This window comes from Toxotes jaculatrix, chromosome 18, assembly GCF_017976425.1.
Source record: "Toxotes jaculatrix isolate fToxJac2 chromosome 18, fToxJac2.pri, whole genome shotgun sequence".
Lineage (NCBI taxonomy): Eukaryota > Metazoa > Chordata > Actinopteri > Toxotidae > Toxotes > Toxotes jaculatrix.
Window position 1 is genome coordinate 13,031,837 of NC_054411.1, and position 16,041 is coordinate 13,047,877.

The 16,041-nt window shown below is 43.5% G+C and overlaps 1 protein-coding gene across 1 annotated transcript in view; it reads left to right on the forward strand.

Moving 5' to 3' along the window:
* Positions 1-13,389, forward strand: part of cacna1aa (calcium channel, voltage-dependent, P/Q type, alpha 1A subunit, a) — a 74,417-nt gene extending 61,028 nt beyond the window's left edge. The window contains exons 44-51 of the mRNA XM_041061866.1: positions 1,058-1,161; positions 3,303-3,418; positions 3,529-3,661; positions 5,885-5,998; positions 7,423-7,461; positions 9,579-9,795; positions 10,106-10,383; positions 11,579-13,389. Of these exons, the coding sequence (XP_040917800.1) occupies positions 1,058-1,161; positions 3,303-3,418; positions 3,529-3,661; positions 5,885-5,998; positions 7,423-7,461; positions 9,579-9,795; positions 10,106-10,383; positions 11,579-12,388 (1,811 nt within the window). The 3' untranslated portion in view covers positions 12,389-13,389. The remainder of the gene's footprint in view (positions 1-1,057; positions 1,162-3,302; positions 3,419-3,528; positions 3,662-5,884; positions 5,999-7,422; positions 7,462-9,578; positions 9,796-10,105; positions 10,384-11,578) is intronic.
* The last annotated feature ends 2,652 nt before the right edge of the window (positions 13,390-16,041 follow it).

Genomic DNA, 16,041 nt, shown 5'->3' on the forward strand with positions numbered 1-16,041 from the left:
CTCTTCACACCACCCGAGGACCGCTTCTCTCAGCCAGTCTCTGTCACTGCTGCACCCTCTGAATCAGCTGGCACATCACCCCACATGTGCACAGCCACATACCTCTTATATGAACATCAATAATCACTGAGAGCAGCACTGATAAGGCAGGCTGGACTTCTGACAAATAGTGTGCAAACACCAGTTCACACACGCACACTGTCTGAATGTTAGACACAAAACAACTGTACACACACCCAATACCGCATCTTTTCTTTCCACTACAAAAACCACACTCACCAGAATAGACCCACCACCAGTCCCAGACCCTACCAGTCTGTGCCTGAGATCAGAGGGTGCCCTACTATAGATCAACTCTCTATAGATGTCTTTTCACTCCAGGAGCATCCAGCTCTGTACGCTAGATGGCTGAAAAATACTGGAAGTGTTAATTACACTGAGAACAAGTGCACAGGCGCCAAAGCCCTAGCTGCACGATACAGCAGTTGTGAAATTTTCTGGGAGCTTGGAAATTGATTATGCATTGAGCATAACGTTTGTAGCCAAGTCCAAAGAAGTCATTTTCAGTCTTAACTGGCTATTACAGATTTTTATAATTTATTATTATTTTCTTATCCTGATATTCTTATGTTTTTTAATGACTTGGTTGGTTAAATTAGTGTTTATTCTTGAGATGATTAGTGTTTATACAAATTACTGGAGGGACGGCATTTTGTTTGGTTGTTTGGTATTCCATACCAAGCATTATCTGTATCACAATGAGATTCTTTGATTACAAGTTTTTACCCGTGACAAATATCTACGCTATATAACATCAAGCAAAAGTCCTTTTCAAAAGTAAGATAAGGTTTAAAAAAAAAAAAAAAAAAATCTGTCTGTGAAAAGACCATTTGCTCAATGTTCATGCGTGTGTGAGATCTGTGTTAGAGTTCAAGAGTGTTTTTGTGTGTTTTTCTGTGTTTTTCTGTGTTCACTCCTCACCCCTCTTTACCATTCCTCGCGCTCAGGGTCCATACCAAAGGGTCTAATCTTGCAGGGTAACTTGTCATTCTCTCAGCAGCGACAGACCTGACAGTGGGGAAAATCTACGCTGCCATGATGATCATGGAGTACTACCGCCAGAGCAAGATCAAGCGCTCACAGGCTCTTCGGGATGAGCAGGTATTGCTGTCTGCAGGAGAATAACCCTCTGCTCGACCTGCATCCAACCCTTTAAAGTTCAAGGCAGACTGACGCACTCAACTCAAGGCTGCAGGGCTGTTGCCCCATTCATACAAGCCTGGGCTGTGACAACCCCTGCCCAGCTCAGGATGGACTCATTCAGTCAGCGAAAAGGGCACACAGGGGGGGTGAAAACAGTAATTTTACAATCTAATTCAATCTGCTATCTCCTATATGCTTCTTCGCTAACAATAACGGTGCTGCCATCTGCTGGGCAAAGTTTATTTCTTATTCCTTATTCAGTAATTTCAGCATTGGTGTTATGAAAGAAAATGCAAACAATTCATGAGGAGAATTACTATATTTTCTAAGGAATTTGAAATAGTAATTTAGTGCATGATTTATACCAACATGCAGTTTTAGCAGTTTATATGTCTGTGAATACAGGGTTTTGTTTTTAAGCAGGCTGAAATGTTGTCACAGCCCCCAAAGGTGCCCATGCCTCAATATCATGGGGACCCTTCATACTGGCTCGTTTTGCTGAATTCAGTCCTTTCTTATGTTGACTGCTTGTGAAGATACTGTACCTTCTCACTTCCCATCCTCCATGCTCGTAACCTTGGACTGTTTTGCATTATGACAGCATTGTGTCCTATCCTTTAGTTAGCACACCGCCCCTTGTTAACAGAGCTTTCAGTGACAGAGATGACCACCCTTGGCAATAATTTTGCTGTATTTCATCTTATCACACGCTGAAGTGACTGAGATGATAAGATAATATCTTATTTGAATTTACATGTAATTGTCCTCAACAGGATTATGCAACTTTGGCTGTAAAGGTTTGCATGCTCCCAAGGACGCTCATCTTTTTTTTGTTTGTTTGTTTGTTTTTTAATTACACAGGTTAAGATACTCACAGTGACTCTCAAACATCAGATTTGCTTTGTCATGCACCTTTTTACCCTCCTCCTTCTCTAACAGTCCATCTGACCACATGCGGTGCTCCACACTTGACCCATTTTTTTTTCCACTTCCTTCACCCCTCTCTCCCCACACTACTCTGCACATCATCTCCTCTGTCTCCCTGCTACACCTGCTGCATTATAGGCTGTGGCATGTCTTGACCTGAGCAGAAGGAAAGGGCTACCATATGTTGTAGCAACACACCTTGTGAGACCTCTGCTGTGTTTCATGATCCAAAAATGTCATTAGTGCAGATACCATCACATATAACAGTCTAAAAGTGTTAAATATGCTTTACATACTGTACTGTATATTTCGTGCTAGCACACATAGATGGGAGGTTTGCCACTCTTTGGATTTGAATACATGAAAGGGAACAAGGAAATGACTTGTTTTAAAATCACAAAGCTGAAAAATTGGACATTTTGACATTTCTTTATTTCATTCAACTTGCATGTGTTACAGGCTAATGATCACTTTGAAATTGGGGAAGGTGGTTATTAGGCATTACTGCTGCTTCTTAAGTGGCTGTCTAATAAATGAATGAGTGCATTTCACATTTTTGTTCTTGTTCCAGCATGCATTTCACTAGCTATATGTTCCCCTCCACAGGATTGTTGCAGTGTTTATCTGCCATGACGTCCTCTATTCCTCCTTTGAATGAAGCCCCTCTATTATAGCTCCCCTCTTTATCACTTCTAATTCTACTTCCACTGCTGTTGAAAGTTTTCTTCTGTTTTTTTTTTTTTTTGGAACCTAAATTTTCTTTATATCTACATTATAGTTTTTAAATCCATCATCAGATGACAACTGATCATCAGATGAAACCCAGAATGATTATTGATCATTCCCTTTGATCCAAACCTGAGCCACTGAGTGGGTGAATTCCACTTCCTCTTTGGGCATTGTAAATTCTCTAATGGTTAGAGTCCTGAACTTGGACACCTCACAGAGTTGCTAGGTCCCAGAATGCACCCACCCATTTCTCCAGCCAGCTCCTGGGCATCAGTTGCTCAAGAGCCACCCATTTGTACCTCTTCGATCACCTCTTTTGCCTCGCCTTGCTTCAGCCAACAGCCCCCTTTCTACATGCCTTCTGTTCCTGCTCTGCTCCTTTTCCCCCCATTTCCCTGTCAGTCTGCCTGATAGCTGGCGGCCATGTTGTATATCTCACACAGAATCGAACGCCATTACTGTTTCAGCGCGTGGAGCCACCTTCCCCCACCCAGGATGGGGGTCCGGGACTAAAAAACGCCCTCCCTCCTCCTGAGACAACAGAGACTACCAACAGCCTGTGAGTTGGATGTTGTTAGTGTGTTTGACTATACAGGAGGCGGTTTGTTGAATGCAGACTAGTTAAGGCAGACGTGTGTTTGTGTGTGTGTGTGTGTGTGTGTGCCACAGGCCAGTGGAGGGGGGTGTCCCGGAAAGCCATTCATGGGTTACGGCTCGTGCTCAGGAGATGTCCCAGAAAGCTGGCAGCTGGAGCCCTGAGGGACACCCTGAGGATGGCCTGGGAAGCATGACCAACTCTCAGGTAGAAAGCTCATACACACACACACACCCAGGACCACACACCCAACAGCACACACACACATACTACACTAATGAAATGCATCCTTGTCATATACTGAGTTTGTGTGACCAAGTACAAACACTCGATCCATTCAACATTTGTTTTGACTTTCATGTCAATGTCATTGCTACCAAATGAACCTAACCCAAAGAACTGCTGAGGACACCTTAAAGATAAAATAAACCACAATTGTCTTGCAGTTACAGATTGCAGCTCCATCTTTATACCTTATATACCTACCTACCTACCTTATATATGAGGTTCAGGTCACCCTGGTCAGTAGTTGTGAAAATATACAACAGTCGTGCTAAATACTGCACTGTATAATCTGCTGCTTCTCTGCAGTAAATAAATCCATCTTAAAGACCTATTCATACACATGAATATGGACTGGACAACTTATAACTCATCATATGCCTTTATAATTTCTGCCTAGTAGGTCATTCTCATTTCTTGCAATCTATCTTACTTATCTTGATTCTTATGTTGCCGCCTCGAATCTTAAGTTGCAAGAGGGCTCCAGGTTCGAACCCTGGGCTCTTCTGTTTGGAGTTTGCATGTTCTCCCTATGCCTGTGTGAGTTTTCTCCGGGTACTCCGGCTTCCTCCCACAATCCAAAAAACATGCACATTAGGTTAATTGGCTACTCTACTCTACCCTCTGTGAGTGTGTGCGTGTGTGGTTGTCTGTCTTTGTGTGTCGGCCCTGCAATTGTCTGGCGCGCAGTCCAGGGTGTACCCTGCCTCTCGCCCGTAGTCAGCTGGGATAGGCTCCAGCCCCTCCCAGCGACCCTGACGGATCAAGCGGTATAGAAAATGAATGGATGGATGATATGGCATTGACTTTTCCTTGATTGGCCCCATGTCTCAAACCTGTCTTTTTATGCTGTTTTTTAATCGTGCTGAATTTTTTTCTTCACCATATGTTCCCACATTTCATTCGAAGTCTATCTCGCCTCTGTCCTCCTAGTGGTTCATGTCCCTGTCTTCATGCTGTTAAACCTCTCTGCTTGTAGACCTCCTAGAGGGGCTGACAGGTCTCAGTCAGTCCTGTAGGATTGCCACCTCTCCATATCAATCGACAGAGGTCTGGAGAAGTTTAAAGCTGGATAGAAGAGAGTGGCTGTCGGTTTCATGCAAACCAGTTTGAATGATAACCTGCAGTTGGCTAGATACAAGGCAAATCAAATCATAAAACAACAACAGGCAATATGAGATAACAAAAGCCTTTATTGTAACAGCACTACTCAAATACTAAAATGTATATACTGAGATGACAGAGTGAGTTAATGAGCAGCCTGCAAATGCAGGAAGTGGTTGATCTGTCTGAGGTTATTGTTTTATTTTATTGTTATATTTTATCAGGCCTTGTAAAAATGAATTTAAATGTACCTGATGGGATAGCTTTCACTGCATCTTGGGTAATGATTGAAACCGAAACATCAGAGAAAAAAGGTCCACACCTCTGCTTTAAATGGAAGTGCAGCTAAGCAAGAAAAAGCCAAGCCAACAGCCCCAGCTGCCAGATTCAGCTCCACTTCTCATGGCACCCTCCAAACAAAATGGAATCTGACATATTAGCACGGGAAGATTTTGCATGGTTGTGACCAAAACAGTCAAGGTTGTTATCACTTCTAAACAGGCCTGTTTATTACCTACAATGTATCGGTGCCTGCACCTGGTCAACATCATCATCTGATCAGTTGTGTTATTACATATCCTTTGGGTTGCATATGATTTTCCTCTCAAATCCATTCCTGCTGTGACTCACAGGCTCCTCCGTCTGGTGTACGAGCCATTAAACAAAGAATCTTCACCTTCCACTGAGTATGCCAGCATTTGCTTGCAGCTCAATTTTTGACAGCAGCCTCTGCGAACACAAAATTAGAATTTGCCTGGAATATGCTTGTAATCTTATGCACGTAAGACCCGATTTCCTTTTTTTTTCCCCCATTCATCCCACAATTTAAAATTAAAACAACAAAAAAAAAAAAAAAAGAAAAAAAAGCAGTCACTCATCATACACACACTCACCAAATTCTCCCACTGACTACTGTTACCTCTCTGAGTCCCTCAGTTCTCTGCTTTCTTCGGATAACAAACTTTCCCACCTATCCTCCCTACTCCCTATCAGTTTTCATGGCAGCCAGTCACACCATCTCCTGCTCTCCTGCTCTGTTTGCAGACGGTAGAGATGAGAGAGATGGGGCAGGATGGTTACTCGGATACTGAGCACTTTCCACCAATGGAAGGCCATGGCAGGGCCGCTTCCATGCCCCGCCTCCCAGGCGACAACCAAGTGAGCAGCATTCTCACTTTTCCACTCTCTTTCTATTTCCTCCATTATGTATGTTCCTCATCTCCTTTTGTTTGAAAAGATCAAATTCACAAAGGTCTGACTTCTTGATTTAAGACTTGCTGTTGTGGTTACTTGAATCCATGTTGGAGAACGTATAGCACAGAGTTAAAAGGATTTCTGCTAAATTAAGACCACAGTTGACAAAAGACTACAATCACTGGTCTGGTACCAGGTTACATTTTACATTTTAGCCAAGGAACGCTCACTAATGTGACTACTGTCGTATGGGCCTCCCTGTCATAAGAATATTTCTGGCTAAAACATGGAAATGTTTTGCTGAAATGCTGAACTCCAAATTTGAATTCAGAAGGACCACAGCGAGGCAAAGTCAGACTTTCTCCTCCTTTTTTTTCTTCTTCTCCTCCTGTTGTCTGTTGTTCTCTTCCTTTCATCCTCCCACCTGCATGGAGGTTTTTAACTGTGGTTGTCCCGTTTTCCATCCAACGAACTCATCCATTTTATATTGTTTCATATACTGATGAGTGCTCTGGTTGTCATATGCAAACAACATATCTACATATACACTTGAGCACACACATACATGCAGTTTATGCTCTTCTCTGCCCCCCATTATTTCCTCTTTTTTCTCGAAAACCTGATTTATTTATCTTTTGTTGTTGTTGTACTAAACTGTCTCTTCCTCCCTATCAAAGGTTTTATCTGTGCTGAACTCTTTTGAAATTTGGGGGCTTGTTTGACTGGAACCAGCACGACATTGTGTGTTACAAATTTTTATATGTGTGTGCGTGGGTGTGAGTGTTATATACAGTATATGTTTGTGCCGCAGTTTTTCTGTGCTCTCACTCCCTGAAAGTCACATTCCTGTTCCTGTCACATTGTTGTCCGCCTGTTTGAGTTGGTTGTTGGTTGTGTGTGTGTGTGTCTGTGAATATGCATATCCATTTGTGCGTGTATTTTGCTGTATGTCCTCATTGCTGTTGTGACCGTGGTGCCGTTGATTGAGCATTTTCATGGTGACCTTGTATGTATAACACTGTTTTGGTGCCAATCCCCTGCAGTGTGTGTGGTAAGTCTTTCTCTTCCACCTTCACTGCTGCTTCGGTGTCTAATCAGACTCTCTTTCTCTGTCCCTCCTTCTCTTTCTGTCTCTCTCTTTCCTTTCTCCACTGTTGCACCCCATCTCTTTTTGGGTTAAACCTCCAACTAACACACTTTGCTTTTTACTGGTACTCCTCTGTACCTCTTTTCTTTTTCATTGTTTATTAATCCATTCCTGTCTCCCTTACTTCTCTCCCTCTCCCTTCCCTCTTCCCTTCATCCTGGTTCTATATGTCCATGTGTGACCACACCCTTGGTGTATTTGTGGCTCTGTGTGTGTGTGTGTCTTCTCTGTGCTCATACAGCAGCGGAGGAGAGGGAAACAACGTGGCAGTAACCTCAGTGTATGTACCCTGTCTTCCCTGTCTCGTCTCCCTCTCTATCTCTCTTTTCTCCCCCTTTCACTCTCAAACTTCTTGTGTTTTTCATTTGTGTTGTCTTCATGTTGTGTCTTTTTCATTTCTGGGGCGAGGTGGGAAGGGGTTTGTAGATTTATTGAAGATAACCTTTTTTTTTTTCAGCATGACCAAATCTGATGATGCCAGCCCAGTTTCCAAACTGATCCCAGCATCCTTAGCCATGTCTCTTATGCACTTAACGTAATGGGCTTGGAACTAGGCTGAACTCTGCACGTCCCCTCTCGCCATCAGCAGTCACTGCCACCGTTGTGTGGCCTCTGTGTCTGTGTCTCTCTCTCTCTCTTTCTGTTTCTCTTTCTCTCTCAGCTGCTGCTGCTTGTGCTTTGTTGCTCTACGTCTTCATGCCCGTGTGCTCGTCTGTAATGATGCTGTCAGTGTTTCCCTGTCTGTGTCCAAGTATCCATTTACACTTGCCCACCTGCATGCAAGAAATTTGTTGAAATGCGTTAGAGTGGGTGTGTGTTTATGTGAGCGTATGTGTGTGTTTGTGTGTGAGTCAAGAAGACAGCGGAATGATTTGGGTGTCAGTACGCGTGAATGGATATGTTGTTGGGATTCTCAGTGCTACTCCTGTGAGGCCAGATAATCTGGTGTTTTATATACATCGGCCAACCTGTCATCTACATGTGAATTTGTCTAATACACAATAAGTGGAAAACTTGTCAAGGTCAGCTGCCAAAAGGATCTAGCACTGAAGTAGCCTGATATGATTTACATGCCCAGGCCAGCTACTAGTGGCAGCATAGGCTATGTCCTGCTGTCCCGCCTCAGTGCATGAGGCCTCAGCACTGCAGAGGGAAGTTCTCATGTGGGTAGAGGACTCAGGACAACCCCTATGTACCTGCATGGCTGGAGGAAAGCACGCTGAGACAGTACAGAAGTAGAGGAGTTTTGTGTAGCCTGGAATGTGCCATGTTCAGGAGGTTTATGAGTAGTGAGGATGGAGGAGTGTGACCCTTCTATCCCTTTTTTCTTTTACAAAGCAAGTTACAGACGCATGGAAGGCATGGGCGTTTGCCACCATCTATTTTTAAATCTCTTTTTATTTTGTATACTTTTTTCTGCCTCAGGGGTCGGCAATTACTGTAGTTTAAGCCAGTTTTTCTTAACATTTTTCTTTGGGGGACCAGCGCGGTTTTAAACGTGGCGTTGAGACACATGTCTGTAGTGTGAATTCTTAACTTTTTTTTTCTTTAACACGTAATACAGTTTGGTCGGTGTTTCAGTCCACTCCAGGGCTTGCTGTAGTCAAGGCTAAATCTTTAGCCCCTTAAATATATGGATCTAGCCTACTGAAAGCTTACACTGTAAGAGTTTATATAACCAACTATAAGAAACACATCTCTCTGATACCTGCAGTTCAAAGGTGGGCAATCACATATGGATGTGTTTTATAATTAAACAATGTGGCATTAAACATGTTTGAAATAAAGAGGTAAGATATAATTTAATTTAATTTGTGCTTTTATTAGCTGTGTGTTATTTATCTGGTAGCTTTATTAGACTTCATTTCAGCTCCAGGAGCTCACATTAAAACCTGTTCAGTAGCCTGGTGCAGAATAAGGGATGATTTTGAATATTAAATGGGTAATTAAGACCATGCTATTTATACAGAATTTATATATTATTCCATCTATCTACAGTGGATTTATGGAAATTGCTGAAAAATCCTTTTCTTATAGGGGCTATAAATTTGTGATGGAGGGCTAAATTTGGCCCATGGGCTGCTTTTTGCCGACCCCTGCCCTATAAACTGTATCCAGTATCTATATTTTTCAAACAGCATGATCGGAACATTATTACTAACATGGGAATGTATGATTTGGGATGGGATGTGGGAGGAAGGCGGGTGAGGGGCTTGCACACAGTTCAAGAAACAGACCCCATTCACACACACATGCACACATAGACACACGTGCATAGTGTCTCTAACCCCATAGCTCACAGAAAACACCAACTTGACACTCAAAGGAAACACCTCTCCTTGCCTCTCTTCCTTTCTCTCCCTTTCTCCCTTGGTGGTCTCTCGCTTTCCCTCTCAGACCATCAATGACAGCAGTCCCATGAAACGCTCAGCCTCCTCGCTGGGTCACAGCAGGTCTGGGCGTGGCCACAGAGATAAAGGAGGGGCAGACGACTACAACATGGAGCGTGTGATACCTGAGGAGGGGAGAACTTCCAGACACGGACACAGACGAAAAGACCGGAGTCATCGGGCCTCGGAGAGGTCCCTCTGCCGTTACACAGAGGCTGACACAGGTGGGAAAGAATCTATACACACACCAGCAACCATAGATCTAGAAATCAATACCATGATGGTTTGACAGATGCCATTTGAACACAGTTGCACAGTGTAGAGGCTACATTATAACAAAACAGGAACACATTCTTCCCTTAAAATTGAAATGTATCCTCTGCATTAAGTGCATAGGGAAGACTGAAAAGGGTATTTAATTTTGTGTAGCCATTGCTTTTAAATGTCGTCATGTTGTTGTCTAATATCATAGCAATCTTTAGTGTTTCCATCACGCTTAACCCCAATGATAACTCCGATTAACTCCACCATCAGGCCTGGGCACAGACCTGAGCACAACCACCCAGTCAGGCGACCTCACGTCCAAAGACAAGGACCGTGACAGAGATCGCGGTCGGTCCAAAGACCGTAAACACCACCACCATCATCACCACCACCATGGCTCTGTGGACAAGGAGCGGTATGCAGCAGAGCGAGGGGGCGAGTACGGGCACAGGCACTCCCGCGACAGAGAGCACGACCGGGAGAGAGAAAGGGACCGGCGCTGGTCGCGATCGCCCAGCGAGGGTCGCGAGTGCATGACACACAGACAGGTGGGCTTCTGGGTACTTGTGTGCATGTAGTGTCAAATTTGAGAGCATTGTTGTGCTTTCTAGTATAAAATGCAGTGGTGGAACTCATTTTCAGTGTTGAAAAATACAACACAAAGGCCTCTAGTATGACGGTGCAGTCTGCCATGATGTCCTGGCACTAATGAAAGAAGCTACTTCAAAGCTGTGTTGAGTGTGGCGTTTCTGATGTAGTGTGACAGCCACTATTCATGGCTGCCCTCAAATTAGAGGCCAAGATGTGTTGTTTTCCTTAACAACACACAGTTGTGTTCAAAATGGCAAGTATAGCATGTACGCAAGTTCATTTGTATGTACGTGGACTACATGCACACAAACATATTTGTTATTGTGGGTATAATCACGTGAGTACAAGTAAATGTTTGTTAAATGAAGTCACCGTTCCAACAACCTAACAAATATGCATAAAAATGTATATTTGAGTACCCGAATGCTGTCCCTATCTGCCCTGCCTCAATGTTTTTCCGACTGCTAATGTCCCAACCCCACCCCCCACCACCTTTCCCTTTTACAACATCCTTTTCCAAACACAATATTTTAGACTCCTTATTAAAATAGGAAACAAAAGGGTATGATCTCCATTTGCAAAGGAATTCTTCTTTCTATACGGCAAAAGCCATTTTCTCCCAGTTGAATTTTTTTTTATAAAAAATAACTTTTTAGAACTCAGCATGTTGCATATATATCACACAGCTCACTCTTCATTTAAACCCAGACACATTTTATATGCTTAGTCACCCTATTTACCCTGTACCACATTTGTTGCTCGGAAATCAACCCTGTACCCTTCTTTTCTCCTGTCGTCTTTTGTTTTCTCTCCTCTGCGTGACATGTTGCTTCTATATGTATGGTGCTGTTTGGAATCTCATCTTTTTTATCCACATCTGCTGTGTTACGTTTTGATGCCTTTCATTTCTACCCTTCTCTCCTCTGCTCCACTCACATTATGACTGGTGCTTTTACTCTTATTGTTGCTGTGGTTCTTGTTGTCGTTTCTTGCTTTTCTACCTGGACTCTCTTCCTCTCTATCTTGCATTCTTTATTTCCCTCTCTATTTGTTTCATACTCTATCTTTCCCATCCTCTGCTTGATTCTACACGTTCTGTCCTTGAATTCGTGGTTCGTTCTTTTTATTTGCTTTATTTCACTTTTTGTGTAGGGCAGTAGTTCGGTCAGCGGAAGCCCTGTCCCCTCAACTTCGGGGACCAGTACGCCACGTCGAGGCCGTCGACAGTTGCCTCAGACCCCTGCAACACCCCGGCCCCATGTTACCTACTCCCCTGTGGTCCGTAAGGCTATGCCCACACCACCTGGGGGGCCACAGGGCAGGCCCCCAGCCCCAGCCCCTCGCCGCTTTTCTCCTGAGCCTCCCCAAGGTCAGGGCCCTCCCCCTGCTGGCCTCCCGCTGGCCCACCATGGCACTGCCCGCCAGGGTCATCATCCCCCACCTCGCTGGGGAGACACAAGTGGAGGAGGCGGCTCCATGGAAGGGGATGGCTGCTTCTACAACCAGGACTATGAGCCCCACCATGAACCACCTGCCTATGAGCAGAGCCCCATACAGGGTGGGAACCCCCACCCACATGCCCTGGCCAACCACCCACTGCCGCCTCCCCCACAACCACAGCCACATAACCCCCATCCCCTCCCTCCCCCTCAGCCACACCCCGTAAACAACCCCCACCCTCATCCCCCTCCTCACCCACAGCCCAGTCGCACCTCACCTAGGACTGCCCGCCACGCGCCCCCTCCCACCACTGCCCTGACAGGGCCTGTACAGGGCCAGGTGCAGCCTGCTGCCCAGCGTCGCTTACCCAATGGCTACCGCTCCTCATCACCTTCCACACATCTTCATGGACCCCCACATACTGGGCCTCATAAGGTCCCCCCTCCAGCTGGGCATCCCAGAGGGCCCCGCAAGGGCCTACATGAACCCTACAGCGAGACTGAGGACGACGACTGGTGCTAGCCTCTGGGGAAGGGGGAGGGGCATAAGAAGGAAAAAGAACTTATAGATGGACGGAAAGATGAAGAAAGGAGGCTCTCAGCCCGAGCACTGACTGCCAAGGGAAACCGTGACTTTTTCTTTCTTGTCTGTTCGATTTTTCTTCTCCTCCACTGCTTGGCATGTCCCAGGGATGGTGGGCTGGATGAAGGGATGGGTGTCAGGATGGAAGGATGGAACAAAAATGCTGAGACAGGATCTGGAGAAACAAGTGGTGGTCACAGACCACGTCCATGTTCTGCTTGCGTTGTTGTTGCATTCATCTCTTGATGCCAAATGAGACCAACCTCAAACTGCAGTTTTTGTGAATGCAAGCAGGAGGGGTGATGGACACTAGTCTTTGTGTGTCTTAAATTACGCCTCTGGCAACGAGCTACAGCCACTTACAAGATGTCAAGAGTTGCGACTCGACAAAAGATACTTTACAGTTAGAGACAAAAGAACGACCACTTTTTTTTTTCTTTTGCTTCTCAAAGCTAACTTCAGTTAAGTTAGCTACGGAAAGAATCAAATCCAACCCTCCCAGCCACCAGTTGAATATTGATGAGTTTTATCATCTGTGTTTTTAAATACGAACAAAACTGACAATGAGCCCTCCACCTGTATGAGGTGAGAAGGCTAAGTGGGTGGGAGAGTTGGGGAGTGTTGCACGGGGTTGACAAGTCCCTCAGTAAAAATCTTGAGGACAGGATGGGGTGTTTTGTCCCCGGAAAACACCCTCTTTCCAGAAACAGTTCAACCAACCTCAACCTATGACCTATGAGAGAAGAAAAACAAAAAAAGAGAGATGGGTTTCAGAAACAAAAACAAAACAAATAACTGTTTTCTGCAGTATTTCTTCTATTCCTGCAGCTGCTTCTTCTTCTTCCTCCTTCTCTTCTACTTCTTCAAAACATTGAAGCTTGAATCTTCTGTTGCACCCCACACAGCTTCGTTTTTTAGACTTGCGGAGTTGTACACCCTGTGGAATCCTGCATGAATGATACAAAAAAAAATAAATAAAAAAAAATAATAATAATAGCAACAATGAGAATCTACTGTATGTGGGGATGGGGGGGGGATTTCCTCAGCCCATTCTGTTGTGGTCTGTAGGGTTTCTCTCTTTTTAAAAAAAAAATAATTTATTTGTTTTTGGAAAATGCCTTTCTGTTTCTCTCTCTCCTCTGTATGACATTCCTCTCTGTACCTTCACTTACACTAAAATCTAGTGACAGAAGGATATAGGGAGATTGGGTAGTTACTGTATGTATATCTTGACGGAACAAAAACGATTACTTTTTGCTTGCTTGTCTGTATGTTCTGTGCCAAATGCTTGCCACTGATACAGCTGGAATTGCACATATTTTTGTGGAAGTAACTTTTTGTAACTAAGGTGATAAATCCTAAAAATGATATACTGGGAAGCAGGGTAAAGTTGGGGGCGGGGTCCATATTGGTGAACAAGTTTGACAAATTAGTAACATCTCAAAGTCTTCCAGGGTTTTGGGTTAACATAGAGACTTCAGAGAGAAAGAGACCAATAGAAAGGCGGAGAAAGGAGAGAAACTCTTCATCTTTGTTTTCTTTGTTATTGACCGTAATAATGGATAAACAGATAATATAATAACTTATAATGATCATGATGGTCATAATAATGAGGCAGATTCTCCATATTTGGTCTTATATTCTTTTCTGTATGTTTATGTTTAATTTTGAGCTCAGCGAATCATTTTTCCAACCCTGAGGTGGAGCTCCAACCCACACTTGCATTGTGGGAGAGTGAGTTTGCAGGAGGGCAAACATAAATCAGAGATCACCCAAAGTAGTCAGCAGGCTAAAGGACATATATATATATAATATAGACTGCGGATGAATTTGGTTTTGAACTGCTTCTAAAATTTTCGTCAAACACAACAGTTCCCTATAGACTTCTACATTTAAATAGACAAGTCTGTTCTCCTGCAGGTGCTCAGAGTTCCACCACCACCACTTGTGACCTTTAGGTGGCACTGTAGGACAAACAGTGTCCCTCTAGTTTCTGTACCTCTCCCTTTACTTCACTTCTGATTCAGAGCTGTGATACAGGATCAGTGCAAGAAGAATACAGTTCAGCTCATTGGCTCACTAGCACAGTTCAGATGGGTTGGAAAAAAGATGTCTGGGCCCTGTCATGATCCTGGGGGGAAAAAAAAAAACAAAATCAGTGTTATCAGTGTCTCACTCCTGCATATCTTAATTTTGATCTGCGTGTTTCTCTGTGTGCCTCAAACACTTGTCACCAACGCACACCACTGTCAGCCCCAACTTATTAATTAATTAATTTATTTATTTGACCAATGTTTTACCTGGAGGCCTATCACATGTTGACCAGAGAATGCACCGAAAAAAATAGATAAGAAAAAAACTGCCTATTAGTGTCTTTCCAACCTCAGTGGAATGTCACAGACAAGTATTTTTTCACAGAACTACACTTAAAATCAGAAAGCACACTAGGTATGTAGCTCCTGGTTGTGGTGTGTGTGTGTGTGTGTAAATGGGAGAGTGTGTTTCTGATAAGGTCTGCTGTTTTGTTTTTGTGCTTGCTTTGCTTTCTGTTCTTTGTCTCCAGAAATCCTTTTGAAGATGTTTCAGTCAAACCATTGAAACAATCCTCAACTCTTTATGGTTGTGCGCGAGAGTGTGTGTGTGTGTGCGCGTGTGCTTGTGTGTGTAATGTCAGTAACCCCCTGAATGAAACATGTAAATCCCCAAACATTCACCATCCATCTTTGTGTCTATGCTGCAGTGAAATCCACTAACACGCTGATTAATCACACAAAGTCTTCAAAAAGCAATGTAAAGCCGCTACTGAGAAAAAAAAAGAAAAAAAAAACATTTTTAAGTACAAAAGATTAAAAAAAAAAAAGAAAAAATATCTAGTTCCAGAAATGCATGTGCAATGTGCATGCCACACCGTGGGTTAACAGTCATCTTCAGGACATAAAAGAAAAAGCAGATTAATGAATTCAGAGGAATAAAAAAAAGATATATAAATAGATAGATGTTTTTAAAAAGCAACGTTTCCTTTTTTCCTTCTATTTTTGAAAACAAAAAAGGTTAAAAATTACAAAAAAAAAAAAAAAAACGTCTAAAGAATAAAAACACAAAAGAGACTTTGGTGAAAGCCAGAGTCTCGTTTGTTTTCTTCTGTTACATGGGTTTGAGGCCCAACACAACAACCGTGTTCAGGACACCACAAAAAAGAACTGTTTTTAATGAAAAAAAAATATATATACAAAGAAAAGAAAGTGCAGTTCAGAAGATGGTGTATTCTCCCTTCTACTTTTTGTGGGGGTCAGGGGGTGCAGGAGCAAGCCAAATCTGATGATGTACTCATTATAACTGGCTGTTGAACCTTTGATCTCTCACTCACTCCCTCTTTTTTCTCTCTCTCTCTAACTCTGTCTCTCTCACACTCTTAATCTGTCGCACTCTCAACCTGTCTCACCGCTATTTCTACCAGTGCATTTTGTAATTCCAAACAGAACTCTTCCTAAAGAATAAAATCCAGAGAGAATGCACGCCGCTCTGCCTCATTTCTTGTCCCCGTTATTGCTCTAGTCTTTTTAGCTGTGACCTGAGGGGGGGGGGGGGCATAG